The sequence below is a fragment of the Scaptodrosophila lebanonensis genome, unplaced genomic scaffold (genome assembly GCF_003285725.1).
Source record: "Scaptodrosophila lebanonensis strain 11010-0011.00,11010-0021.00 unplaced genomic scaffold, SlebRS2 tig00000096-arrow-pilon, whole genome shotgun sequence".
NCBI classification, from domain to species: Eukaryota; Metazoa; Arthropoda; class Insecta; order Diptera; family Drosophilidae; genus Scaptodrosophila; species Scaptodrosophila lebanonensis.
The window spans coordinates 772,745-797,105 of record NW_022060567.1 but is presented as its reverse complement, the minus strand read 5'-3'; the positions used below and the strand labels follow the sequence as shown (position 1 = coordinate 797,105).

At 39.9% G+C, this 24,361-nt stretch overlaps 1 protein-coding gene across 4 annotated transcripts in view; it reads right to left on the bottom strand.

The window, feature by feature from the left end:
• Positions 1 to 24,361, bottom strand: part of LOC115627505 (histone deacetylase 4) — a 32,871-nt gene that overhangs the window by 3,011 nt on the left and 5,499 nt on the right. The window contains exons 2-10 of one of the 4 annotated variants that reach the window (XM_030523198.1): positions 22,465 to 22,513; positions 15,010 to 15,098; positions 8,622 to 8,729; positions 7,597 to 7,887; positions 7,386 to 7,459; positions 6,246 to 6,376; positions 5,349 to 5,495; positions 1,710 to 2,560; positions 52 to 1,284 (exon numbers count right to left, since the gene is read on the bottom strand). In XM_030523198.1, the coding sequence (XP_030379058.1) occupies positions 52 to 1,284; positions 1,710 to 2,560; positions 5,349 to 5,495; positions 6,246 to 6,376; positions 7,386 to 7,459; positions 7,597 to 7,887; positions 8,622 to 8,729; positions 15,010 to 15,098; positions 22,465 to 22,498 (2,958 nt within the window). In that variant the 5' untranslated portion in view covers positions 22,499 to 22,513. Of the gene's footprint in view, positions 1 to 51; positions 1,285 to 1,709; positions 2,561 to 5,348; positions 5,496 to 6,245; positions 6,377 to 7,385; positions 7,460 to 7,596; positions 7,888 to 8,621; positions 8,730 to 15,009; positions 15,099 to 15,622; positions 15,856 to 22,464; positions 22,514 to 24,361 lie in introns of those variants that run through there. The other 3 variants (XM_030523196.1, XM_030523195.1, XM_030523197.1) reach the window with 3 other exon arrangements.

Sequence of the window (24,361 nt, the reverse complement as noted above, 5' to 3'; positions counted from 1 at the left end):
ATAGGGAAGATGGTAAGGAGATGCTCTAAACGGCTAGTTTGATGCACTCACCCAATCCACAATTAGAATGCGCTTCATTTCCGGCATGCGCTGGCGGAGTAGCTTGGCCGCAATCGCAATTGAGTTGAAAAAGCAGAAGCCCATGGCCAAATTTGCCTCGGCATGGTGGCCAGGTGGACGCACCACGGCAAAGCCGTTTTTGAGATCGCCCTTGGCCGTTTTAAAGGCCAGGTCGATGACACAACCCGCTGCCATGCGAGCTGCCGCCGCCGTGTGATGTTCATTCCATGTGGTGTCCAGATCAACGCCCAGACCACCGCACGTAAGTCGCACAAAGCTGGCGGAGAGGGCGCTCTCCAGCTTCTGACGATTCAGCTGACACTGATTGGAGCCAAAAAGCATTGCGTGCGCCTCCGTGTGAACCGTCTGCAGCTCCTCTTGAGTGGCTTTGCGCGAGCGCAGACGATCGCATCGCTTAATTAGATCCGTCTCGATCAGGCGCGCCCACACGCTCTGAAGTCGGCCGCTGTGCTCCGGATGCACAGCATTGTCGCCACAGATGCACGTGTGCTTCAGCATGAGATTATCGTAGGCTAGGCCCGTGGTGATCTTGTGCAGGGACGGGTTCGAGGAGGCGGGCGTCAGCGATCCTGGTGGCGATGTGGCCGGTGGCATTGCCGCCGTGCCATGCGGATGCTGACGCAGCTGGGCCGCAGCCATTGCAGATGTATAGGCATTGGAGACACCCAGGGGCACTACCGCGCCCGGATAGTTCGTGAGTATGTGACGCTTGTGCGGCAGAGTAAGATTAACGGGTGGTATGTGGTCGGCCGAGGATGAGGTGGCTATAGGCGTCGGATGCTGCCCTGTGTCCGGTATCTGACTAAGGCCATGCGGCCCCAGCGGAACCAATGGGCTGGACAATGTTCGCGATAGCGGTCGATTGAGTCCTTTGGCCAGCAGTTCACGCTGCTGCTGCAGATACTCCTGGTCGCGTTTGCTCGGCTTGGCCGGCGCATGCGGCACACCTGGTGACGCGTACAGCGTTGTTGCGGCCCCTGCAGCAGCCGCCAGGGCCTCGGGTAGATTCTGCGAGGTACTTGTCGCTATGGTGCTTGTGAGAACCGTCTTCGGGGGCTTCTTCTTGTCTGTGAGATCCATGACCTCGGCGGCCGAGTCATCCTCCTCCTTCAGCTGGAGCTCGCGGACGGCCCCGCTCCGTGTGAGCACGGTCTGGCGCAGTTTTTGGGTGAGCACCTGGTGCTCATAGGCCTGTCGCTCTGCCTACAATACAAATTGTCAATAAATACAAAAAGTGGTTAACACGGGTATACATATCCAAATAGGCTTAGCTTGAACAACTACTGCATTCAGATGAAACGAAATTTTATAAGCCTATGCGAAAATCCCCTGACCGGTCATAATTTTGGCATTTCAAGGGCAGTATTTGAAAATTAAAATGTAGAAACCACTCTATATCCTACTCATGAACTACTACAACGTACTAAATAGATATATAAACCGTTTATGAACTAAATTTTCCCCATTTGGGGGCCGAGTTTACCCCAATTTCTCTATATTTTGCTGCAGGCTGGGCAATGTTGAATCAATGAGGAAATAGTTCTATGTACCTTAATTTCTATAAAACTATGAGGCCCAAATCTAAGTCCCAAACAACAAGTCATCCGTTTTCTTTCGGTCACACTCACCTCACTGTTCTCGTAGTGCGTCTGGACAACATTCACCTGACCCGTGCCCGTGAGCATGGGATGGCCCAAGGGCAGGGGTGCTGACTGTGTGCGCCCCAACGGCCGATGACCTTGCTTGTTCAGATGCGCCTGCGCAACCTGTGCATCGGTAATGGGAATGGGCGTGTTGTGGTGATGCCCGTAGAGTCCACCATGGCTGTTTGTGGGTGGCATGTTGCCAGCAGCTGCTGCGGCAGCCGCTGCAGCGACGGCTGCTGCATGCAAATTGACTGCAGAGGCGCCACTCACCTGTTGCATGTAGGACGAAGACGAGGGCAGAATTGTGGAGGCGGCATGCGCCTGAGGCGGCGCCACATCACCTACCAGCGAGGCCTGTGACGAAGATGTGGATGTGGCCGAGGCGCTGCGCACAACTGGCGATGGCTGCTGCGGCGCAATGCCCGTAGGTGGCACCATCCCTAGTGGTCCCGGTCCCGGTTGGCGACCACCGAACGGCATAACCAGCGGATTGTAGTACGTGGGTGGTGCTCCCGGCACACCGGCACTGCCGGCTAGAGCCGCGTGCTGCTGCAGTGCCGCAAACATCGCGTAGTTGGCGTGCACCGAGGCTTGAGCGCTGGCTTGTGCGTTCGTTAAATGCGGACGGCCCAGCGATATGTTCGGCAGCGAGGGCGAGCTGAATAGGGGCAGGTCGTGGATGTTGCTGCGCTGGCCCGGCTGGAACTGACTCCCCTCCTCGTTCTCTTCCTGGATGGGGGCGCTGGTCGGGGAGCCACGACTGCCCACAACGCCGACGGCCAGCGCCGAGGAGGGCGGCGAGTTCGGACCCGAGTCCGGAGTGCTGTTGCAGTCTATGCAGGACAGATCAGAAATGGTAATTAGCAATAAAATTTGGTCCAGATTGTAAGCATATGTGCAATGCAATGGCGGCGGCAGCAGCGTTGGCGGCAATGGTAGTTTCTTTTTGGATTTTTTTTTAGCACGGATTGCTTTTGTTTTGAAATATTATTTGTTGGTATTATTCAGTTTTTGCTTGCTGTGGTTAGTGAGTTGGAACAAATATTATAGAGAACATGGCTGCGACTAAAAAAGCGGGCGCACATCCATATTTCCCTTTTTCCGTTTTTGTTCTGTTTGTCAGTTATAATGATGGTTAGGAAACAACAAAAACAGGAAAAGAAAAAGAACAGCAAAAACAACGCATAAATATATATATATAAAAAAACAATAATAAAAACATGGAATGCTTGCAAGGAAATCACTCAGAAAATCATAAGTTCAAAAGTATAGTAGTATAAAGTAATGTTACAGTTTGTTCTCTGCTAGGAACTTAGAATGTTGGAGAATCCGGAATTTACAACATATATATTTAGGTACTACTAGAATGGTAGAATGGTTTCTTCCTCCGCTCTGGGAATTACAGTTTGGCTGTTTTCACTAAGAAAAAGATTTGAACCGTTTCTCTCTCATATTTTTTGGAGCTAATTCAAATTTGTGAATCACTCCCTTGAAATACTTTATAATGTGTATACTGTTTTATAATCTATTTTCTTCACACACACACACACACCAAGCTATTTGGCTTGAGTTGCTTTAAGAACATTTGATACTGCTTAATAGGCTTCCAGTATTTCCACTACCCAAATAATATTCGTTCAATTGGTAATTGGTTAAAGGATTCGTGCTTTTCTGCATTTCGTGTACAACCAATCTAAAAATAGATTGACGTTACAAGGATTAAAGAAAAATCGGAAACCACTCAATTGGACTTCTAAATGGAACTAGTTTTACGATGTCAATCATTTTTACACTATTTGTAATAATAATAGCGGAAATAATTATAGCTGGTTTGAATATATCAATGCATTCAATTCCATCGCTTCAATACATGCATATCTGCAGATTTTTGGAATTAAAAAGAACTCTTTCCATTTAATTGATGTTTGAAAGGCAATGTTTGTAAATACACCTAATTCTGTTTTTACACGGTAGATTGATTCCTAAAAAAGTCGTGTACAAAAGAATCGTGTACAAAAAGATATTGATATTAATGGAATAAAGTCCATGTAACCATATATAACATTTTTAATTTTCAAACCGTGTTAAATCAAAACCCTGTAAAAAAACGACCGTGTAAAAACAGAATTGGTGTAAACGGTTTTAGAATTTTTTATCATTTACGTTTAAAAAAAAAGTCGATAATAAATCCGATATAAAAATAGTGGAATATAGAAAGTATAGTAGAAATAATTAATAAATAAATTAAGTGACGGTTTACAAAATGCTCGATCGGTCTATGTACAATAAAAAGTAAGATTTGAATTGTACTAGTAAAACGAAATTGGAAGCGAAATGCAGATCACTATACTATATAATACACCTAATTCTTTTTTTATACGGCAGATTGGTTCCAGAAACAACCTTGTAAAAAAGACATTGATCATAAACAAAAATAGGTGATTGGTTCCTTATCTCTAAAGAAATATATATAAAAATTTTAATTTTCAACCCGTGTTTTATCAAAATCGTGTAAAAACAGAATTAGGTGTATATAAATACATATATACTGTAAAATATAAAAACGACAAGTGCGATTTGAATGGAACTGTACGATAGATCGAAACTAGCCAATAGAAGATTTCATAATGAAACAGAAAGGAAGCATTTGCAAGTACAGCTAATTCTGTTTTTACACGGTAGAAACAACCGTGTAAAAAAGACATTGATCATATGCAGAAAGAGGTGATTGGTTTCTTATCTCTAAAGAAATATATATGAACATTTTAAATCGTGTTTTATCAAAATCGTGTAAAAAAAGACCGTGCAAAAACAGAATTAGGTGTATATAAATACATATGTACTGTAAAATAGAAAAACGACAAGTGCGATTTGAATGGAACTGTACGATAGATCGAAGCTATCGAAGCCCATAGAAGATTTCATAATGAAACAGAAAGGAAGCATTTGCAAGTACAGCTAATTCTGTTTTTACACGGTAGAAACAACCGTGTAAAAAAGACATTGATCATATGCAGAAAGAGGTGATTGGTTTCTTATCTCTAAAGAAATATATATTAAATCTTTAATTTTCAAACGGACTTAGGTGTAATTGGAACTTAAATAGTGCTCCCCAAAACTGATCAAAATCTGTTACATCCTGAAAACGTGATTGATTGCGCATTAATGTGAGCGTTTGTGTGTGTGTGTGTGTTATTTATTTTCTAGCACTCCACCATTACGTTGTGCGTGTTTCCTCGCCTGTGTTTGGGTTTGTGTGTGTCTGTCTGTCTGTCTGTGCGTCACTCGCTTCCTGCGTTCCGCTTTTCGAAATAACTCACTAACAAGAATAACAATAACAGCAGCAGTAGCCGCAGCAGTAGCCGCAGCAGTAGCAGTAGCAGCAGCAGTAACAGCATCAGCTGCATGCCCAAAACTCGCTGCTCGCTTTCTTTTTTATTACCATTTATGTAATTTATTCCAATTTTCAAGACTGAAAAACAAATTCGCTTCCTAAGCAGTTTTAAGCGGTTTTCTCCGCCAGCAATTGCCGTGCGCCGCTGTATGGTTCTATGTGTGTGTTTGTGTGTGTGTGTGTGTAGTTGGGTGTGTGGTGTGGTGTTGTGCAATGGTCATACGTACTTGTCAAGACGGAGTTCTTCTGCTGCCTGCGCTGAGCCGCCTGGAGCAGTCGCTCGTGCCGTCGCGCCACTGCGGGCCCACCGATGCGCGCCTTCCGCTCAATGACGCTCTGCTTGAGGCGAATCTTCAGCAGGTTCGGCTCGGATGCTGTTCATAGTATATAGTATGGTGATGGTGATGATGATGATGCCATTCATACGCATAAGTATGTTGTTTTTTCTTTTTTTTTTTGTCGTTTAGAACTATGCTACAATATCAGGCTACAGAGTGTGTCTAGGAGCCTGTGTGTATATGTATGTGTGTCTGTGTATTTAATTTGGATTTATCATATACATACATATGTATGTAGGTATATAGTATATGGGCTTTTACCGTTTTATAGACCAGTTGCTGACCAGCAGTGCTAGATTGAGGAAATGCGTACAACTTTTCAAATTTCTGCATCCATAGATCTTGAGTGGGAAATGAAAATTACTGCAGTCTCTGATCTAATAATAAAAACCTAAATCTGTTTTCGTAATTCAACGTAATATAATAAACTGAGAGTTAATTCTCAGACGAAGCACTGAACTTAACGTCCTTTTGTGTAGTTATTGTAACAGACTCGTTTGGACCTTCGTTGGACACTTAATGGAGTTTTAGCCAACAGGAAAATAAAACTAGAACAAGCCCCCCAGGATGTAATGCTTAAAAATAGATATTTTAAGGAGTTTAGTATTGAACGAGCAATGAACTGCATTTCATAACGGTAAGCACAGCTGTTAGTCAGGGCGGGCACAAAATAGCGCAACCATTACTGGATGGTAGATAGTAAGTAGTAATAGCTGGGCGGGTAGGCAACACTTTCTCTGTCTCTGTATATATGTATACGAGTACATAGATATTTTGACAACTCACCTGTTTTCCTCAGCGGGAAATCAGATTCATATTTGTGCAGTGATGAGGGCGGCTGAGGTATTTTGTACGGATGCGCGCTGGTCACCGTGCCTGCGGGCAGCGACTCTCCGGAGGAGCTCTTGACAACACCGCTAAAAAGCAGAGGGAGAGCAGAGAACGATAATAAATAAATAATATAAATATAAGAAATATAATATAATAATTTTCATATAATTTCCCTTAAAATACACTTGATAGAGATGAACTTTTATTTGAATAACCGCGAATATTTGCTTCCATATGGAATGCCAAAGGCTTAATCATGTGGTCAGACAGGCAAATAATTTGCTAAAACAAATTCGTTAAACTGTTTTAAGTAGGGTATGATAAGTTGCCTAAACTAGTTGAACATTTTATTGTTGTATTACATTTTGCCCGAAATTTAATTCATTTCATGAAATTTAAGGAATTACAGTGACAACATTTTTGGCGTTAAACATAAAGTTAAGAGATGAAACGCATTTTATTCTACATTTGCCATTTAATTATAAACTAATTGTAGTAGTTCGTTTGAATTGGCGTCTAAGGGACACCAGAAAATTAGACTATATGTATGAAAGAACTTTGACAGATGAGTTGCCAGATAAAGCCAACTTCTGTCTGTCTTTAAATAATTTCCAGCTCTTTTTTTGATTCATAAACCTATATTTAGTAACTTATTACGTTAATGATGATGAAGTTGTGAAAACTTAAAGGGAACCTTCTTCGTTTATGAACAAGTTGTTCTTTCTTTTCTATTTTAACGAAACTTAGTACTGTAACTGATTTCAATCTATAATTGATTTATGTATATTTTACCAATATAAATACGATTGTCAATTTAAAATTGTCATTTTAAGTGAAAAAAAAAAACAAACTTGATGGTCCCAAGTGGAAAGAGCAACGAAGAAGGCGGCCAATTATTGAAAAGGAATGCAAATCAGTTTTCGGGCAGACCTCTTTATTACAAATTGTGTGACCGTATTTTAAAGTTCATTTGGTCACACTGCAGAATTTGTACGGCATTTATGCGAAATTTATAGCAAGTCGATAATAATATACTTGTAGTATGTTATTTTATGTTAAGTGAATGAATAACTAATTAAATGATTAAACACTTACCGATTTCGATAGGGGGACGTGTTGGTTGTGCCATTAGATGCCGCCGCCTGTGACTTGCGACTCAGGAGGAAGCACTGTGTTTAAACACCACCAAGAGTTGGGAAAATAAAAGAGAATGAGTAAAAAAGTCGTTGAACGTTAACTCTAATACATATATAGTACTAATGTGAATTAAGTTACACGTATATGTATGTACAAGTATATACTTTACATTGAGAATCTGTTTAACTTCGGGGCTGGCATTGGCGCTGCAATTCTCTTTGCGTTTCATCGCTTCTCGATCTCGTCTCTCGCGCTGTTGCTGTTGTTGTTGCTGGTGCTGCTGATGTTGTTGTTGTTGCTGCTGCTGGTGTTGTTGCTGCTGCTGATGATGATGCTGTTGATGGTGGTGGTGTTGTTGCTGTTGCTGCTGCTGCTGCCTATGATGCTCCTCCACGACTGCCGTTTCGATGATGCTTTGTTCACGCAATTCCTGGAAAGCGCCATGTGAATGCACCGCATACTGAATAATTAGGAATAAGTTCAAGAGAGTTTTGTTGTTGGTTTTGTTTTGGTTTTCTTTTGGCATAGAATTTGGCAAATGTTGTTGTAGTTTTGGGGGTCTGGGTTGTTTTGTTATTTGTTGTCATGCTTGTTTTGAAATGCACACTAATTATAATTCGATTTCGAAAAGAGATACACAAACGAAAATTCCCCCCAACTGCTGTTGCTGCTGTATATAGTACATATGTTAATCATGTTATTGTTGTTGTTGTTACTACTGCAGCTGACCAACAACAACAGACAAAATGGCAATGCGTTAGTCACTCAACTGGGCACTTCCGGCCAGCGTCGACGTAAACGGTGGCAGCAACATGATAATTTATTTTTATTTTTGTTTTGTAGTTTTTGATTTTTGCTGCCCACGCGCGTCTTCTTCTTCGTCGTCGTCGGCGTCGCCGTCGCCGCCATATCGCCATCATAATCTACATGTGTGTGTGTGTGTATGTTGTTGTTGCTGTCGTAAATGCCACGCGTCTGATCATCATAATCGCCTTCAGCGTCTTTGTCACCATCATTATCATCGTCTGTAGCGGCCACAACAGCAACAGCAGTTGCCAATTATCAATGGTAAGAGAGTGAATGGGTGGGTGGGTTCGTTTGGTTTGCTTCGATGGCTCTCTCTCTCCCTCTCTCGTTGAAGTTTGCCCAAAGGCAGAGGATCAGTTCAGCACACAATTTCATTCATTTACTCACTTGATACTTGTGCTCCAATTGCATTTTATGCTCTCGTTCCATTTGCTTCGTTTGCTCCTGAAAAGTATGCAGCAGCCTTTGTTTTTGCAATTCCTGTTCCTTTTTTAGCTGCAAGCAGAAGGAAAGAAGTGCGGGCAGCGTCGGCCAATTAGTGTGTGAGTAAGTAATGAAGAAGAAGAAAAAAACCACATTGACCAAAAATTGGCAATTTAATCAAATAAAATGTAAACATAATGAAATATCATAAATTAGTACTGGAGATGGAGGGAGGGAGGTATTTAAGTTATGCGCCTACATGTCTCAAATATGTTTCCATGACCTTAACGCCGCGCTGTTGCGACTCCTGCTACTGCTCTTTTCTAGCTGTTAAAATTATTGGTGTGCTTTTTGTTTTTTTTTTTTTATTTTTTTTTTGCGCTTTTGCGCGGAGACCGCACGACGTAAATTGTTTTGGTTTCTCCAATTGCCTGTTTGTTGTGTTGTTGCCGTGTATTTTTGGCTCCAAGCGATAGAGCCGCCGAGCGCGTAACTGAGCGAGCCAGCAATCGTCACTTTTTGGTTGTTATTTTATATTATTGCTTCTAATGCTCTTTAGCTTTTAGCCACACTACTAAATAATATAAAAATTATGCGTGTCGCTGGCTCTCTTGCTTTTATTTTATTTCTGTTCACTTTTTTTTCTTCGTGGTTTCTGATTTTGTTAAATTTTTTGTATGTTAGTATTTTTTTGCTTGAAACTTTTCGTTTCGTTTTTCTTCGACTTTTCACACACAACAGCGGCAAAATATTATAGCCGCCTCCTGCACGCTTTCATTTCAGTTTCACTCAAGCGACTGGCAAAAAATATAAACACAAATTTAGAAACAGTTATTTACTGAGGAAACGAGCGTGCGACGACGCCAACGCCAAACCCCACACACACACATTCAAACACACACACACACATGGAGTAAGCGAGAGAGAGAGAGAGATAAAGCGTCGTTGTCGTCGTCGCCGTTTATATTCTGTGAGAGAGCGAGCTTCATTATTGAATATTGTTCTTGTTGTTCTTGCTATTTTTGTTGTTGTGAGTGCGCGCAAAAGCTGTCGTAGTATATTTCTTCTTCTTGTTCTTACTGCTGCTGCTGCTGTTGTCGTTGTCATTGTTGTTGTTAGCTGTTATTCGAATTGGGGCAATTGCAGGTCGTTGGCGATTGGTCTTTATGCACATTTTTGTTGGTCAGCAGACAAATGGGCGTGCGACCCAATAACCACCCAACCACCCGCCGCTCTTACTCTCTCTCACTCTCTCGCTCTTCATCTGTGTCACACTGTGCCTCAACTAGCCATATGCCCATGTGAAATTCCTAGAATTGGCCAAGCACCAGCAGCAACAGTTGAGGAAGCCGAAAGCGCATCTGTTGTTGCTGTTGCTGTTGTTGTCGCCACTGTTCACTTAACTTTTCCTGGCTGCTGCCGGCTGCTTGCAGTGCTGCTGCTCTTATTGTTGTTTTTGTTGTTGCTGGTATAATTATAAACGCTGTGCTATAATTAGCGCAAACACACAGACACGCCCATATAAATAGAAAAAGAAAAAAGAATACCAAATGCAGCGCATTTTTAAGCACTGAGCAAAGAAACAGTTGCAACATAAATATATCGTTGTAAATACACTTGCGCGATAGTTAAAGTTAAAAAGTTAGCAATTTGGCTTTTATGTATGGTATTTCCCTGAATCTGCATAGCATTACAAATTTGTTCCTCCTTAGCCACTTTTAAAAACGGATAACTAAATTATTTATCGATGCTTGGAAAATTTAGCAATGGAATTTTTTTTTTGTGATTACTGTTTGAAAATTCGTAGTCAACTCTTCAGTGTTCCACATTCCAAACATACACATATAGAATCTAAATAAATATTTTGCGTAAGCAAAAATTGTTTATACATTTTCATTACCAATTTCGGCGGATTTTTCGAATTGTGCTGACTGCAGCAAAGGAAGAGGACGGGTAGAATGGGTCTGATTTTACCACTATAGGTGTTGTACATAAATATATGCGTATGTATGTATGTATGTATGTATTTATATCAAAGCAGCAGCAGCAACCGCGTCTGCGGGCAACATTCAAAAGGCAACAATTTTATAAATAACAAACAACAAAAACAAAAGAAAGTATTTTTTATAAAACACTCTGTATTAGCATTGTTCGTGGTATTCTTAATGTTCGCGTTGTGTATTTTAAAAATAAAACCCACAGAGTTTATAAAACACAAAAATAAATTCAAAGGAAAAAGTAAAAATAACAGAGAAAAAAACTGAAACCGAAACATCATCAGCAGCAGCAGCAGCAGTAACAGAGAATCACACTCAAAGAGCTTAGAGAATGGGTATGGGTGGTGGCAACTGAAGGGGGCTGGCTGTACACTTTAGAACAGCTACAAACACTTTACAAAAATAAAATTAAACTGAAAACAAAACAACAACACCAACAGCAACAGCAACAAAAACAGAAGCAGCAGCGGCAGCAAAAAGTTGGAGTATAAATAAATCTTGCTATAAATTGAATGCATAAGAGACAAGGACGAGGGGCAACAACAGTGGCAACAGCAACAGCAGCAGCAGCAGCAGGTGGGGGAAAAGGGGCTGGGCGTGCACATGTTGGCCTGCAGTTGGTCGCACAGGCAACAAAGTTGGCCACGTCGTCTCTGCTTGCGACACACAAAAGCCAAAGCCATAAGCAGCTACACTGATCACTCGCTAAATGCAACCCTGCGTGTGCCTCAATACCGTCTAGCAACTGTAAGCCATCAAGCGGCGAGTGCCACTGTCAACGAGCACGTTCCGCCACCACCGCCTCTCAATCTTATCGCCAACATCATCCGTATGCGTCTCCTTCTTCTTGTTGTTGTTGTTGTTGTCATCGTCGTCGCTGCTCGTTCTCAGTTTTATTTTTAGCCCCATCGTCGTTTTATTTAAAAAATGCGCAAAATACTCATACATATTTTCGTAGAGAAAACAATAAATATAGAATCATTAAGTTGTACACGCGTTTATATTTAGATTAAAAGAAGAAAGAGCAATAGCGAAAAACACACACACATACGAGACGTATCCGAAAATATTAGTGCGACGAAGTCTCAATACTCTTGTTAATTAGCATCGTATTCCAATATACATATGTATGTATATCTAATACGTAAATAAAATAAATATATTCCACATTCCAGAAACTCAAGAAATAAGGGTTCGAGTTTTAAATATCGATTCTGAACATCAATGCTAAAACTACACTTGACAGCTGATGATACAAGCTTGTATTTCTAATTGCTCCTGAAAACCTTTTAAAGTTTATAAATGAGTATGTTCCTAAGACACTAGACAATACAATAGCTTAAAAGTTTGTTGGATATGGAAAACTCAAAGCTGGTATTATTCAGATATTTATCCATTTAAACAAATATTAAAGTGTTCTATTATCCCTGGAATTGTAGCTAAGCTATCTCATACAGAGCTTAGCTTGTCGTTGCTTATTTTACAGAAGGAACAATCCATATGCACGTATATGTATATACTTATAATGTTTACGTATCAGACTTAAATGGAATTGGCCTCATGTTAAAAAATTAAACAGCTTATCTGCGTACAGGGCATCTTACAGTCGAGTAGGTTTAATTGCAGGTCTGCAACCTGTTTCTGTTTAATGAAGAACATTGCTTTTTGTTCGCTTTTTAAAAAGGTGCTTAGGATCTATACTCCTCCACCAAATCATTTCACACTTCCTCAGAAAGAGAGAGTTATTTCCATTGTTCTTGTTTCAATAGATCGGCCGATTGAGGTGCAATGAAAAAGGCTAATAGATGCCTCTTGCAATCGAACGTTTAGGCATATCAATTGAAGATATTTCTACATTAAATTGTATGAAATGTGGAAAAATATATTTGTAGACATTTACTTTTTCCAATGCTATTCCGATCCCCTATTAATAGGCTACCAAACTATTTGTTAGGGTATAAGACAACAACACGCGAGCGGCAGCAGAAAGGAAAATGTGAAAAGTATAAATAAATGAGAAGCGAGCAAGGAGAGGAAAACAAGCACAGCCTAAGCGACGTTGACAGCATTCCCAAAGAGGTTACAATCAGTAAAAACTAATTGAAAATGGGATCACTCCCCTCCTATACCCAGTCAGCCGGCCAGTCAGTCAGTCAGCAAGCCAGCCAGACCGCCCCCATCCAGGTCTGACAACATCGTCGTCTGCTCCCACACTTTTGACCTTCCACAATAATAAAATTAATTAAAATTTGAAGCATCTTGTTAGATTAGAAGAGTCCCCGAGGACGTGTACATACACAATAAAATGTAATTCCTCAAACACTATTCATATTAAATATATTCTAATTGAATATAGTCATAGTTCTTTGTAAAATAAACTAGTCTAATATAATTACACTAGTGTATATATAGGTGTAGTATATTATACTTATTAATGTGCTTGCTTGTTTGTACTTGAAGGTCTGATGCAAGAATTGAATCATCTATATTTGTACATACTTGTATTATATACATACACACATATGTAAATGTGTTTTGCGAGTAGCCTTGTTGGGCTAATTTTTGATCGATTCCGTATACATTAATATTTTCAGACACCCTTCCAATAATGTGCTTATTCTTTTAGGTGTATCTGCCTAACGATATCTGCCTGCTTCTAATAATATCAACAAATCGGCGACGCTTCCCCAATTCCCAGCTTATACTCGTCTGTAGAAGAAAGAAACAACATCCTGAACCGCAAATCAACTTTGGTTCGCAACTAAAGCTCCAGCATTATGTTTGCAATCATTTTAGCTTTTTAGATAAATAGGTGGTGTGTCCGGTCGACCATCTGTTGACTCTGTTATAATTTTTGGTTCTCGGAAAAAGTTCAATAATACCATTCACTCGATTTGATTTCCACGAATAATATTCCCCCACACTAGCTTATATTTGTCAATCGTAGTGAGAGAACATGATGAACATACATATGTATAGAAGGGGGTGCTGGATATGCTCCATGTTGCGGGTATACATACTTATAAATGATTAGTGTGTTTCAATTATTCAAAAGTTGTTTTACATACTAAGGTACAATGATTTCAATTTTTTTACTACAAAAATGTACTCAATTCAAGCGAAGTTTATAAGTTTATAATTATTCTTTACCACTTCGTGTTCGTTAAACATAAAACATTAAATAAATCATTCATTCACGAACAATACAAATATTCATCCGAATAACTTTTAAAACGAATCGTTCCAATGGCAGTTGTATATTTGATTCAAATAGCTTCAAAAACTTTGAAGCTATACCTAAATCGGCAGAACATGCTTATACAATATGATGGAGCGGTTTCAAGAAAAATCAAGCATATGTGTTCGCTGTGCAGTTTAGAAGTAAGCCCCATAAAAAAAAAAAAAAGTAAAAAGTTAGCAACCAACACAGTCTTAAGGCTAATAAATAGCCTTGCATGGAAAAATTCAGCTTAAGGTATTACAAACTTATATTGAAAAGCCAATATTAGTTGAAGGGTTTAAAAGTAAAATAGGATTTTATAAAAAAAAAATATAATTGCGACAACTAAGGAAAATGTTTGGCGTCAGAAGAAAAGGTGTTTTGAAAAGAACTAAAATATGAGTATAAAACAGTGAAACACCTAAATACCCTTTTTACCCTTGAATCTTGCTCCAACATTTCCTCGATATCTTTGCAACCAATCAGACGGACATGGCTAAATAGACCTCCTCGTCATGCTGATCAGTGTATGGGATCAGCCAAGCCTTCTGCTGGTTGTGTAATCCAATTTAGCATTTGCTGAAAAATTACGTATACGCCAAGTTGGTGTCTACGTATGCGTAATAAAACCAAAGACTTGGTAAGAAATCTCAAATATTCGTGTTTATTTATAGAGAGGTACAGAAAGGCCTTTACCGAAAACGGATGTTACAAATTTTTGTAACACCTAAAGCGATTTCGGCTGTATATGATTAGTTTGAATAACTGTATTAGGAAAACGATAGAACGTAGAGACGCCAGATGTGGCGTACATTCTTCTGGGCGCACAGAAGAACACATTCATGTGTTTTCTCTCATCTCAGCAATCGTACAAAAATGAGTTGCTAGTTATTTATTATTTACTACGCAAATAGTATTTTCACAGTCGTTAACATAAAAAGAAATTGTGCCCTTAGACACAATTTTTTTTTGTGGAGATTTCCACTCCCACATATGAAGTGGTGTCGTTAGTCAAAAAGATTTTCAATTTACCAAAGTACAATCTTGTGTTTACATATTGTATGTACTATGTATATGTATATATATACATATACATATATACATATATGTATGTACAATGACATCGCAAACTTACCTCCAGTATCTGCTGATCAATATCAACGGCTTGGTGGTGGACATCAAAGTGTATCATTCGCTCACCGTTTCCGGCTTCTGGCGGTAAATCTGCAAATGTGAAAAGTAAACAGCGAGATACGAAAATATTAGAGAACGGAATATGTACACATAAATGTACATATGTATGTATGTATGCATGTATTTGCATACAATGTGTGCACGTACGTATTGAACGCACGTTTTCCTACAAAAGCACCAAAAATAATTTACAAAAACATAATACCAAGTCACACAATGGAAACATGTATAAACATTTTCGACTATATGCGTATAATACATAAATGAATTTCATGTACATATGTATGTGTGCATATGTGTGCCAGCACGTTGGCTGATTATATAGATAAGAGCGCAGCGGTCGCGCTTATCAGACGTTTTTAAAAATAAATCTAAAATATACATACATATATACTCGCACATACATATGTAGTTAGAATGCCGTCGTTTCTGACGACTGAACGTCGAACTATGTACGTGTATATATGCATGTATGTATGTACATGCATGTCTGTATGTTACATACAAATATACTGGCATATAGTATATGAATGTGCTTGACTATTTTTAGTAACCTTGTACAAGTTTACAGCTATTACATGAACGGCCAGACATGCCACAGCTCGATTCTTTAGATAAGTATTGAAGGCAACTTGCTCTAAACGCTCGCTCGCTCCCTCGTTTGCTTATTCGGTTGTTTCGGCCAACGTGCGGCACGTGACGCGAAGACGGCGACGTCAAACAATTTCAAAACCTCGTCTGATCAGCGGCAGGCAGCAGGCAGACCCATACCAGTTCGTTGTCTTCAGTTAGCGAATGCCCCCTGCACACGCCCCACATACCGCTCTGTTAACCACCGTACGACTAATTTGATTTGCTGCTCCACAAACACAAAAAACATGCCAACAACATCGCTGTCAACGTCAACGTCCACGTCGACGCTAGCGGCAACGGCAACGCCAACGTCAACGCTATAGCTTGTCGACAGGCAAAGTGCAGTGAAAACAAAGCTAACATTTTCATTGATAAACGCTGCAAATGAGCAACTGAGTGACTGACCGTAAGACAAAATGTTTTTGATATTGAAAGGAAAGGAACGCCAGGCGGCAGCCCCAGCCCCAATCTCATAATTGTCACCACCACCGCCCGACCACTATCTACTGCTACTACTCATTTGATCACGAACGCTGAGCTTTCTCTCTCTCTCTCTCTCTCTCTCTCTGTCTCTCTTCACCTCGCTCTCTTCGTCTCTTAACCCCGCTGTCGCTCAAATCATTTTAACTGGATGACGGACTAATTGCGCACATTGCCCGCCGCCACTGCTGCTGCTGCTGCTCATGACTAAACCAACAATTGCAAAATTGTCCAAGACACACATAACGTTTGATGAGGCGGCTTACACATACAGAGCCAGAGACAGGCACAGGCACACACACACACACACACACACTTGAATGCCTGACTGCTCTGCTTTGTCATTGACTGACACTTGTTCTAATACCCTTCGCTGAAAAGTGTAAGGGATATATTTTAACCAATATGTCTGTAACGCCCATAAAGAAGGATGGTATAGGATACTTTATAGGTACAGTGAAAACTCCCTTAATGAACACCTCTTTTATCCGGACACTCTCTTCGGCGGACACTTTCTAAAACATTCGATCGGTGTATAAAGTATTTAAATATCCCCTTCGGCGGACAAAAATTAGCCGACCGTGAGTGTCCGGCCAAGAGAGTTTTCACTGTATACGACGATAAGAATTATCCAAATCGCGATAAATATGTGTTTGTGGCTCTGACTTAATTGCAATTTTAGGACTTTCATTATTAGGTGGTTTACAGCATACATATGTACATTCATAAATATACATATGTACTATATAAGAGTTTCAAACATACATATGTATGTCTGCCTCTGCAACAATCAAGTCACTTAAAAGTGTAAGGTGTTTATTGTTTTTAGTGTTTAAGCTCATTAGGAAGATACTTCTTTTGACGGACACAGATAATATGTGGAATGATCACGATATCATAAAACTTATCATTTGAAACGTTTTCTTGTTTGTCAAACATTATTGCTTATAAAGATATTGGAACCAAATTGAATATTGAAAATGTTAGCCAGAAAAGGTGATCCAAATAATGGATAACTAAAAGCAAAATAAGTACGACATTTTTCAGGTGCAGTAAAGTTTGTAGTTCCTGGGCCATAAACATGAGGGAATAATAATGGTTTTGTTGTAAGCCACAGTGAAGGGTATATAATTTCGGTGCAGACAAAGATAACTTTTTGGCTCGTTTTTATTCATTATTGCTATTTTCTGTTGTTGTTATTTTTCCTGTTTTTTGCATGCTTTTTGGCATTTTACGTGAGCAAAAATAATCAGCAAAGAAGCAAGAAAAGAAGTAGAAGCAAAAGCAAAAGCGAACGAAATTAAACGAATGGCAAGCAGAGAGGCAGTCAACGAGCAACAGCAACAGCAACGCGCACGTCTATTTTTGATTTCTGTGCAGCAACGACGACGGGAATTGATTTTAATTGAATATTTGTCTATATAGAGAGAGACTATATATAGAAAAAAGGCAGCAATAACAATGGCAATATGTTTAGCTTAACGCATATACTATATACATACATACATATATATGTACAAATACATACTTATGTACATACATATGTATGTATGCATCTATGCAAACATATGTATGTACATATCTAGTATATGAATATACATACATATGTGAGTGACTTTTGCGCTTGTTTATGTGTGTATGTCTGTTGCTGCTGCTGTTGGTTGCCGTTCGCATAGGCCGTGACCTGCTGTTCTATATATAGCAGCTTTTATAAATCGTGCATGGCTATTGAGTATATTTAGAAGCAACAAGAATAACAACAACAAAAAGCAGCCAGTAAGCCAACTTAAGTCAGTCGCGCGCACATTGCACAAAAAGCAAATTCTATCGAAGCTGGCGCAGACGTTTGCTTGCAATATTTTTCCCGTTGACCGACTACCGACCGACCGACCCAACCAACAACCAATATATACATATGCCAATATGTACAAATATATGTGTGTGTGCCATTAAATGAAAAAGCCAAATTCAAAGCAAAGGCAACAAAAAAGCACGCGAGAGAGAACTTAGGTAACAAACGAGAGAGCTGCGAGGCGGCGCGTGTGTGAATGAGAGAGCGCGTAAGCAACAGCTGCAGCTCACTTCCATGACCCCCTCTTCCGATGTGTTAGTGCTTATATATGTGTGTGTGTGTGTGTGCAGGCAGACACTTGTAAACAACAATACACTTATAGGCAGGGCGCTGCAGCGACGACGGCCGCGACTGCAACTGCGACAGTGATTGCAGGTGCACAACAAAAAAGTTTGTTCCCAAACTGTGCTGGGCGTTTGTGTTGATGGTTGATGAGGTTGAGGGTGTTGTTTTCGTTTGTTCGAGTCACAGTTAGTCAGCTGTTTTTGCGACATCTTTGAAAAGTTTCTGCTGTTGCTGTTGCGTCCGTCGGTCACTTGAAATTTTCAAGGTCAATGCGTTGACATAGAAACCAAAAAGCACACAACACACGCAGTTTGAATTACTCACTTACATGCACAAACATACATATGTATGTACATACACAAATACATTGAATACGTACGAGTAACATATGTTTGTACAACAACTACAACTGTATATCAATTCAAGCGCAATTTCAACGAACAAGTTATCGCGACCTCATCGTAAATTTTATGAAACTAAAATCCAATTGGATAATTGACCAGATACAACAAAAACAACATAAGCCAACAACAACAACAGCTTTGGCAGGCAAACAAACCAGCTACAGTTTGAGTTACAGTCTTCTTCGTCGTTGTAGTTGTACATACTACACAGTTCCTCTTCGTACTCTTTGTGCCCAGTTCACGAAGCATAACTTAAGTGTAGGGCATTTTATTTATAGTCATTGTAAGGGCAGCAACAACAACAACAACAGAAAAACAAGCCGATGTGTAGGTCGGCGCCACACGAACCACGAATCTGATAGGCCCGACCCGACCCATTCAATTCACTAACTTTGTTTTGAGTGATAGCAGGCGACATTTGTATGTACATATGTGAATGTGTGTATATGAGAGCGGCGTTCTTGTATGTGTGTGTGTGTGTGTGTGTGTGTGTGCATCTTTGTGTGGTGCTGGGGAAAATTTCCAGCACGTCTAAAAATAGACACAGAGCAGCCCACAACAGCACGCCTCGCATACATTTTGGGCATTTGGACAACAACAGCAACATCAGCAACAACAACAAATACGGAGATGACGACGACGACAACGCCGACTTTGGCGATGGGGCGGATCAGTAGGAGGTGTTATTCTGTTTTTGTGTTTTGGCTAGGCCGCCGTTCGCTGTGAGGGCTTCAAGTTCGAGTTACGAGTAATACACTTGTCGTTGTGTGTGTCTGCATGTGTGTGCGTAACTTTACCTTGATAAATGTAAAGCTAAAAGGCAGAAACGGACAACAACACAAATTATTGCACACACACATATACATACTAACACACAAGGATGAGAGCAAGGCACAAGTTGACGCTCATACATAAAGCTAACGATTTTATATAATGTGTTCACACACACACACACACACCATCACAAAAGTTAGTCAGAGCGAAAGAAAGAGAGAGAGAGAGAGAAAGAGCGACAAAGTCGAGTTTTATTCTTAGCATGTGCCGTTACAATAACTGCCCAAGGCACAAAGATTGCTAATGGCGCGAAGATGGCGAGGCAGGACGGCCGCCGAATTGGGAGTGAATGGGTTGGGTTTTCCAGCTATGCCACCTAAACGGCGACACGCTTAGGCTGACCTTTGCCTGTCTGTGCGATTGTGGCAGGTGTCATTTATGTGTGTATGTGGGGTTCTCAGGTGCAAGGAAATTGAATAAAAGTCGTAAAATACGCACACGCACATGTGTACCTGTGTGTGTACGAGTATGCATGCAGTATTGCAATTTGATTTCTAAACCACAACGCACATTAAGGCCACGGCATCGACCATGAAATTCAACAAAAACAAATGCACATGTATGTAAATATACATATGTATCTGTACGTATGTATGTATGCAGTAACAACGCCTGTACTTGTAATTTAAAAGTTTTGTCAACACAGAAGAAGAAGGACGCACCACACCTGCCGCACCTCCGATTGCCACCATGGTCACAATAAGTGGATTAAAGCCGATTAAAGACGATTCTTAGCTGTTCCCAACTGTTTTAAAGTGTGCATGTGTATAAAAGTTACTAATAAAAATAATATAGCATCTTTGCCTTAAGAAATATTAACAAATTCTAATTTTCTAAATAAGCTCTGGGGTTATTGGAGCCATTACTTTAGATACCAAATATGGTATGGTTGTCCTATCTAATCACATATCTATCAAGTTTTATTAATATTTACGGCATTGCCAAGCATGACGAAAGTCTTTTTAGTACTTATTTATTAAGATGGCATGAATATAAACAAACAAATTCTATTCTATTAGTACCATATGTGATCCATGGGTTTTCACCAAATCTAGTCTAAGAATGTTCTCAGACATCGCTGCAGACACGGTTCCATTCGGGAATGAATTGCTCTAGAAAGTCTCATGTTGGCGCGATACATTTTTCTTAGCATAATTATTGGTTTGGTACTATTTAACTTGCAAAGTAGAATTTTGGTTGGACTGACGACTACCTACAACATCTACAAAATCATTGCGTGATTCATAGAGAATTGCCGAAAAATTACCAAGCACCGTGGGCGTCAAACTATTTACCTGTTTAGTAAATAGTCTCTTCAATAGATGTAATTTTCAAACAAGGATCGACATCCATTTGGGCTGAATGCTACAAAAGCGTATTCCGGAATTCGACAGCAAAATAAATAAAAGAACATCGTACAAGAGATCATCTTTTAAGCTAATTTGCATTTTAAGCTCAAAGCCACAATGGATTGGTTGAAAATTGGCTATGAGTTTGCTTGTGGATTATCAATTTCAAGGCATTTTCGAAATCTCCTTTTAGTGGCATTTAGTTAGGATGGACTGTAATGTATGCTGAGAAAATGAAAATGAACATTTTGGTCGATCGATGAATGCAAAATTGATAAGCTAGTGGATAGATGGTTTGATGGGTTGGTTGATTTGTTAGGCTAACAACACCCACCCACAATTTTGTGTTGTCTAATGGGCGCAGCTGCAAAATATTGCAAAAAGCCCACACGCAAACACAAACACACACAAAACTGAATACATATGTGTGTATGTAGATACTTACATACATACATAGATATGTATACTATATGTATACAACATGTTCTGATGGCAAAGTTTCAGACGACGCTGCCTCTAAAACGACGACGACAGCGTGGACTTCACATTGTTGCTGTTTCTGTTTTTGTTTTGTTTTTTTCAAAGGCAAGTAAATTTGCTAAAAATAGCACAAAATCGATAAACGAATGTTTTCTTTAGTCATACACAAACAGGCCGCAGAGACGCTGAGAGCAGCTACGGCAGCGGTGGAAGGGAAGGGGGCGGCCGAGTAACGGACGCGGTTGGATTCAAGACGAGAGTTGACAGCTAAAGATTATGCCAACATTTCTTTTCCATTTGGACCCTCCACGTGCTAAGCTATAAGTAAAGCAACAATGGCCAAGAACCAGAATAGGTGGATGAAACCGAATTGCAATTACAAGACAACGACAGAAACAATGTTGGCGTCAAAATCATTTCCATCCCCTCGACACTACCACCACCCTCAACATTATCATCATAAGGCAGGCCAGCGAATGGAACCACTTGTTTTTCACGAAATAGCGTTCTGCATTTGCCGACGACCATGGACAATGTCGTTGCTGTTGGTTCTTGTTAGACCCAAGCCCAAGCCCAGATTCCGATTCAGATTGAGACACAAACCCAAACCAAGGACCCGGGCAAAGACAGTAAAAACAGAGCCTGTTAAGAACTAAGCCACCTACCGACCTACCATCACAGGAAGGAAGTAAGGAAGGCGAGCAGCCAGGCGGCAGGCAGACAGCGCCTGCCTCTTGCACACAACTCAGCGCTTATTACAGTTATTTTTGGAAAAGCAATACACACACATATATACATATATATATATATATATACTGTGTATCTATATCTGTGTGCCTGCCTTTCGTTCCATGTACGAACATACTATATAGATGTAAGTATATACAAACTCATACTTTAGCTTATCTTTGTTGTGTGTATGTGTGTTCTGTTGTGTACAATTCAGTTATGTATTCGCATATTGTCGGTTGGTCGGGCGGTTGGTCTGTTTGTTGGTCGCCACAATACTATAGTGCCACCCATTGAAACCCTCCAGGACATCTAGTCCACCCACACCATTACGTTTATTCGTTACTTACCATGTATTGGTATTCTATCGTCAGGACTAGACATTTTGCATGGATCTGTCTGTAAATGTAAGGGAAAGTTCAAGTTAGAGTCAGGCATTTAAAGAAGTTACGAAAATATTCACGCCTCTTCCCGTTTTCAGGCTCAAACAAATTAGCAAATGTTCTCAATTCCGGAAAACGAGTGAGTCACTAGGTTTCAAAAGCTAATTTCTTCCTGCCAGCTTGAAGAATAACTCAATTGTTTGACGAAAATTGCAAAATTGATTTATTTAGTTGTCGTATTATTTGACCGAGCCCGGAAACGGGAACAGGCCTGATTACTTATGCGCAGCTCTCAAGCAACACTCAAAACATACACTCCAGACGAATAAAGAAAGAATGTGCGAGTGCCGTTGAAAACCAGTTGATGATTGAATGATTTCTAACCAAAGAAAGAGATTGGCCTACACAATTCTTAAATCCAATGACTCAAATATCGGAGAAATAGCGTACTTCTTTATTAAAAACTAATCGATGTCCAATTTTTTTTTTTCTATATCGTCTACTCGAAGCATGAAAGGGCATGCTGGCTTTTTTTTGAATTTGCCAATCACTGAAATTCCCTTTGAAGCCTTACCATTCTTCTCGATCTTGATCATTGTAAACATGTCTTGGAGCGTTGAGCGTTCACATTTGGCTTTTAAATATTGAATTCAGAACTAACATATCTGAATGAAAAATTGGTGGACAAAGATAAATAATATCATATACATTTAAAGGGCAGTTATTGAAAACAAAATATAAAGTTTGGCCGAAAATATTTCAGTTAAATTGGCATTCCACTGTTGATACTTCAGGTTATGAAAATTCGGCAAAATTATAAATGAAAATTATAGCGAAACGTATAAAATAAATGTAAGTAAGCTAACGATATATCGCCATTGAATTGAATTCTAAATTGGCTTACAATGGGAGTCATTGGGGCCGGCACTTCGTGCTTATTTGTAACATAGTTGTATATGCGCACTATTTCCCTACCTTATGATTCAGGTCGCATTCGCACGGGTATCGACACATTGTTAGTGATTCATTGTGTTTTTTTTTTCGGCACAAGCAACTTTGGTAATTAGATGTGCACATCACTTCCACGTCGTTAAACACTTCGTTTTACAAGTGTTCCGATTTATGTGATGCACATACATACTCGTATAATGGCGTTATGGCACCCGGGAATACTTCAACGGCGCTCGACCTTCACACACATAGCCAACACAAACATTAACTAAATGCTTAGTACGAGCAACTGGAAACACATTTACGGCTTCATAATTTATGGCTCTAGGGAACTGGCAACCATTAAATTGTTTTGATGGAAAACCTAGGGAAGGGAGCAACGGAACGGGCGCTGCAGTTCTTAATCAATAATTAAATCAATTACACAAATCAATATGAAGGCAACAGCAATAGTAACAACAATAATAAAAATATAAATAGAACAGCGCATTATGCGTAATTATTAATGCCAAGCAATCAGAAATCAGAACGTAAAATATTTTACTACCTTCACCAACCGAAACTATAACAACATCGGGGGCAACGAGGCGTAGAGGCTACGGAATTCAGGCATGATGAATGCAGTACAATTTTTCGGTAGAATACGAATATTTATTCGCATATTTTCTATGCCTATTGCAAAGAAGTCGAATTAAAATTGGTGGGTGAAGCGTTAAATTTAAAAGCAAAAATTTACTTCTACTTATGTATGTATGTGTGGTGTGTGTAGGCGTTAAATATTAGGAAAATATAAGGGACAATAACAAAAAAGCCCCTTATACGTATCATGTAAGTTAAAAACAATAAGAAGTTCCAGAAGTCAAAATAGAAAGACACAAAAGAAAACATAAAGTTGGCCAATTCATATGAAATT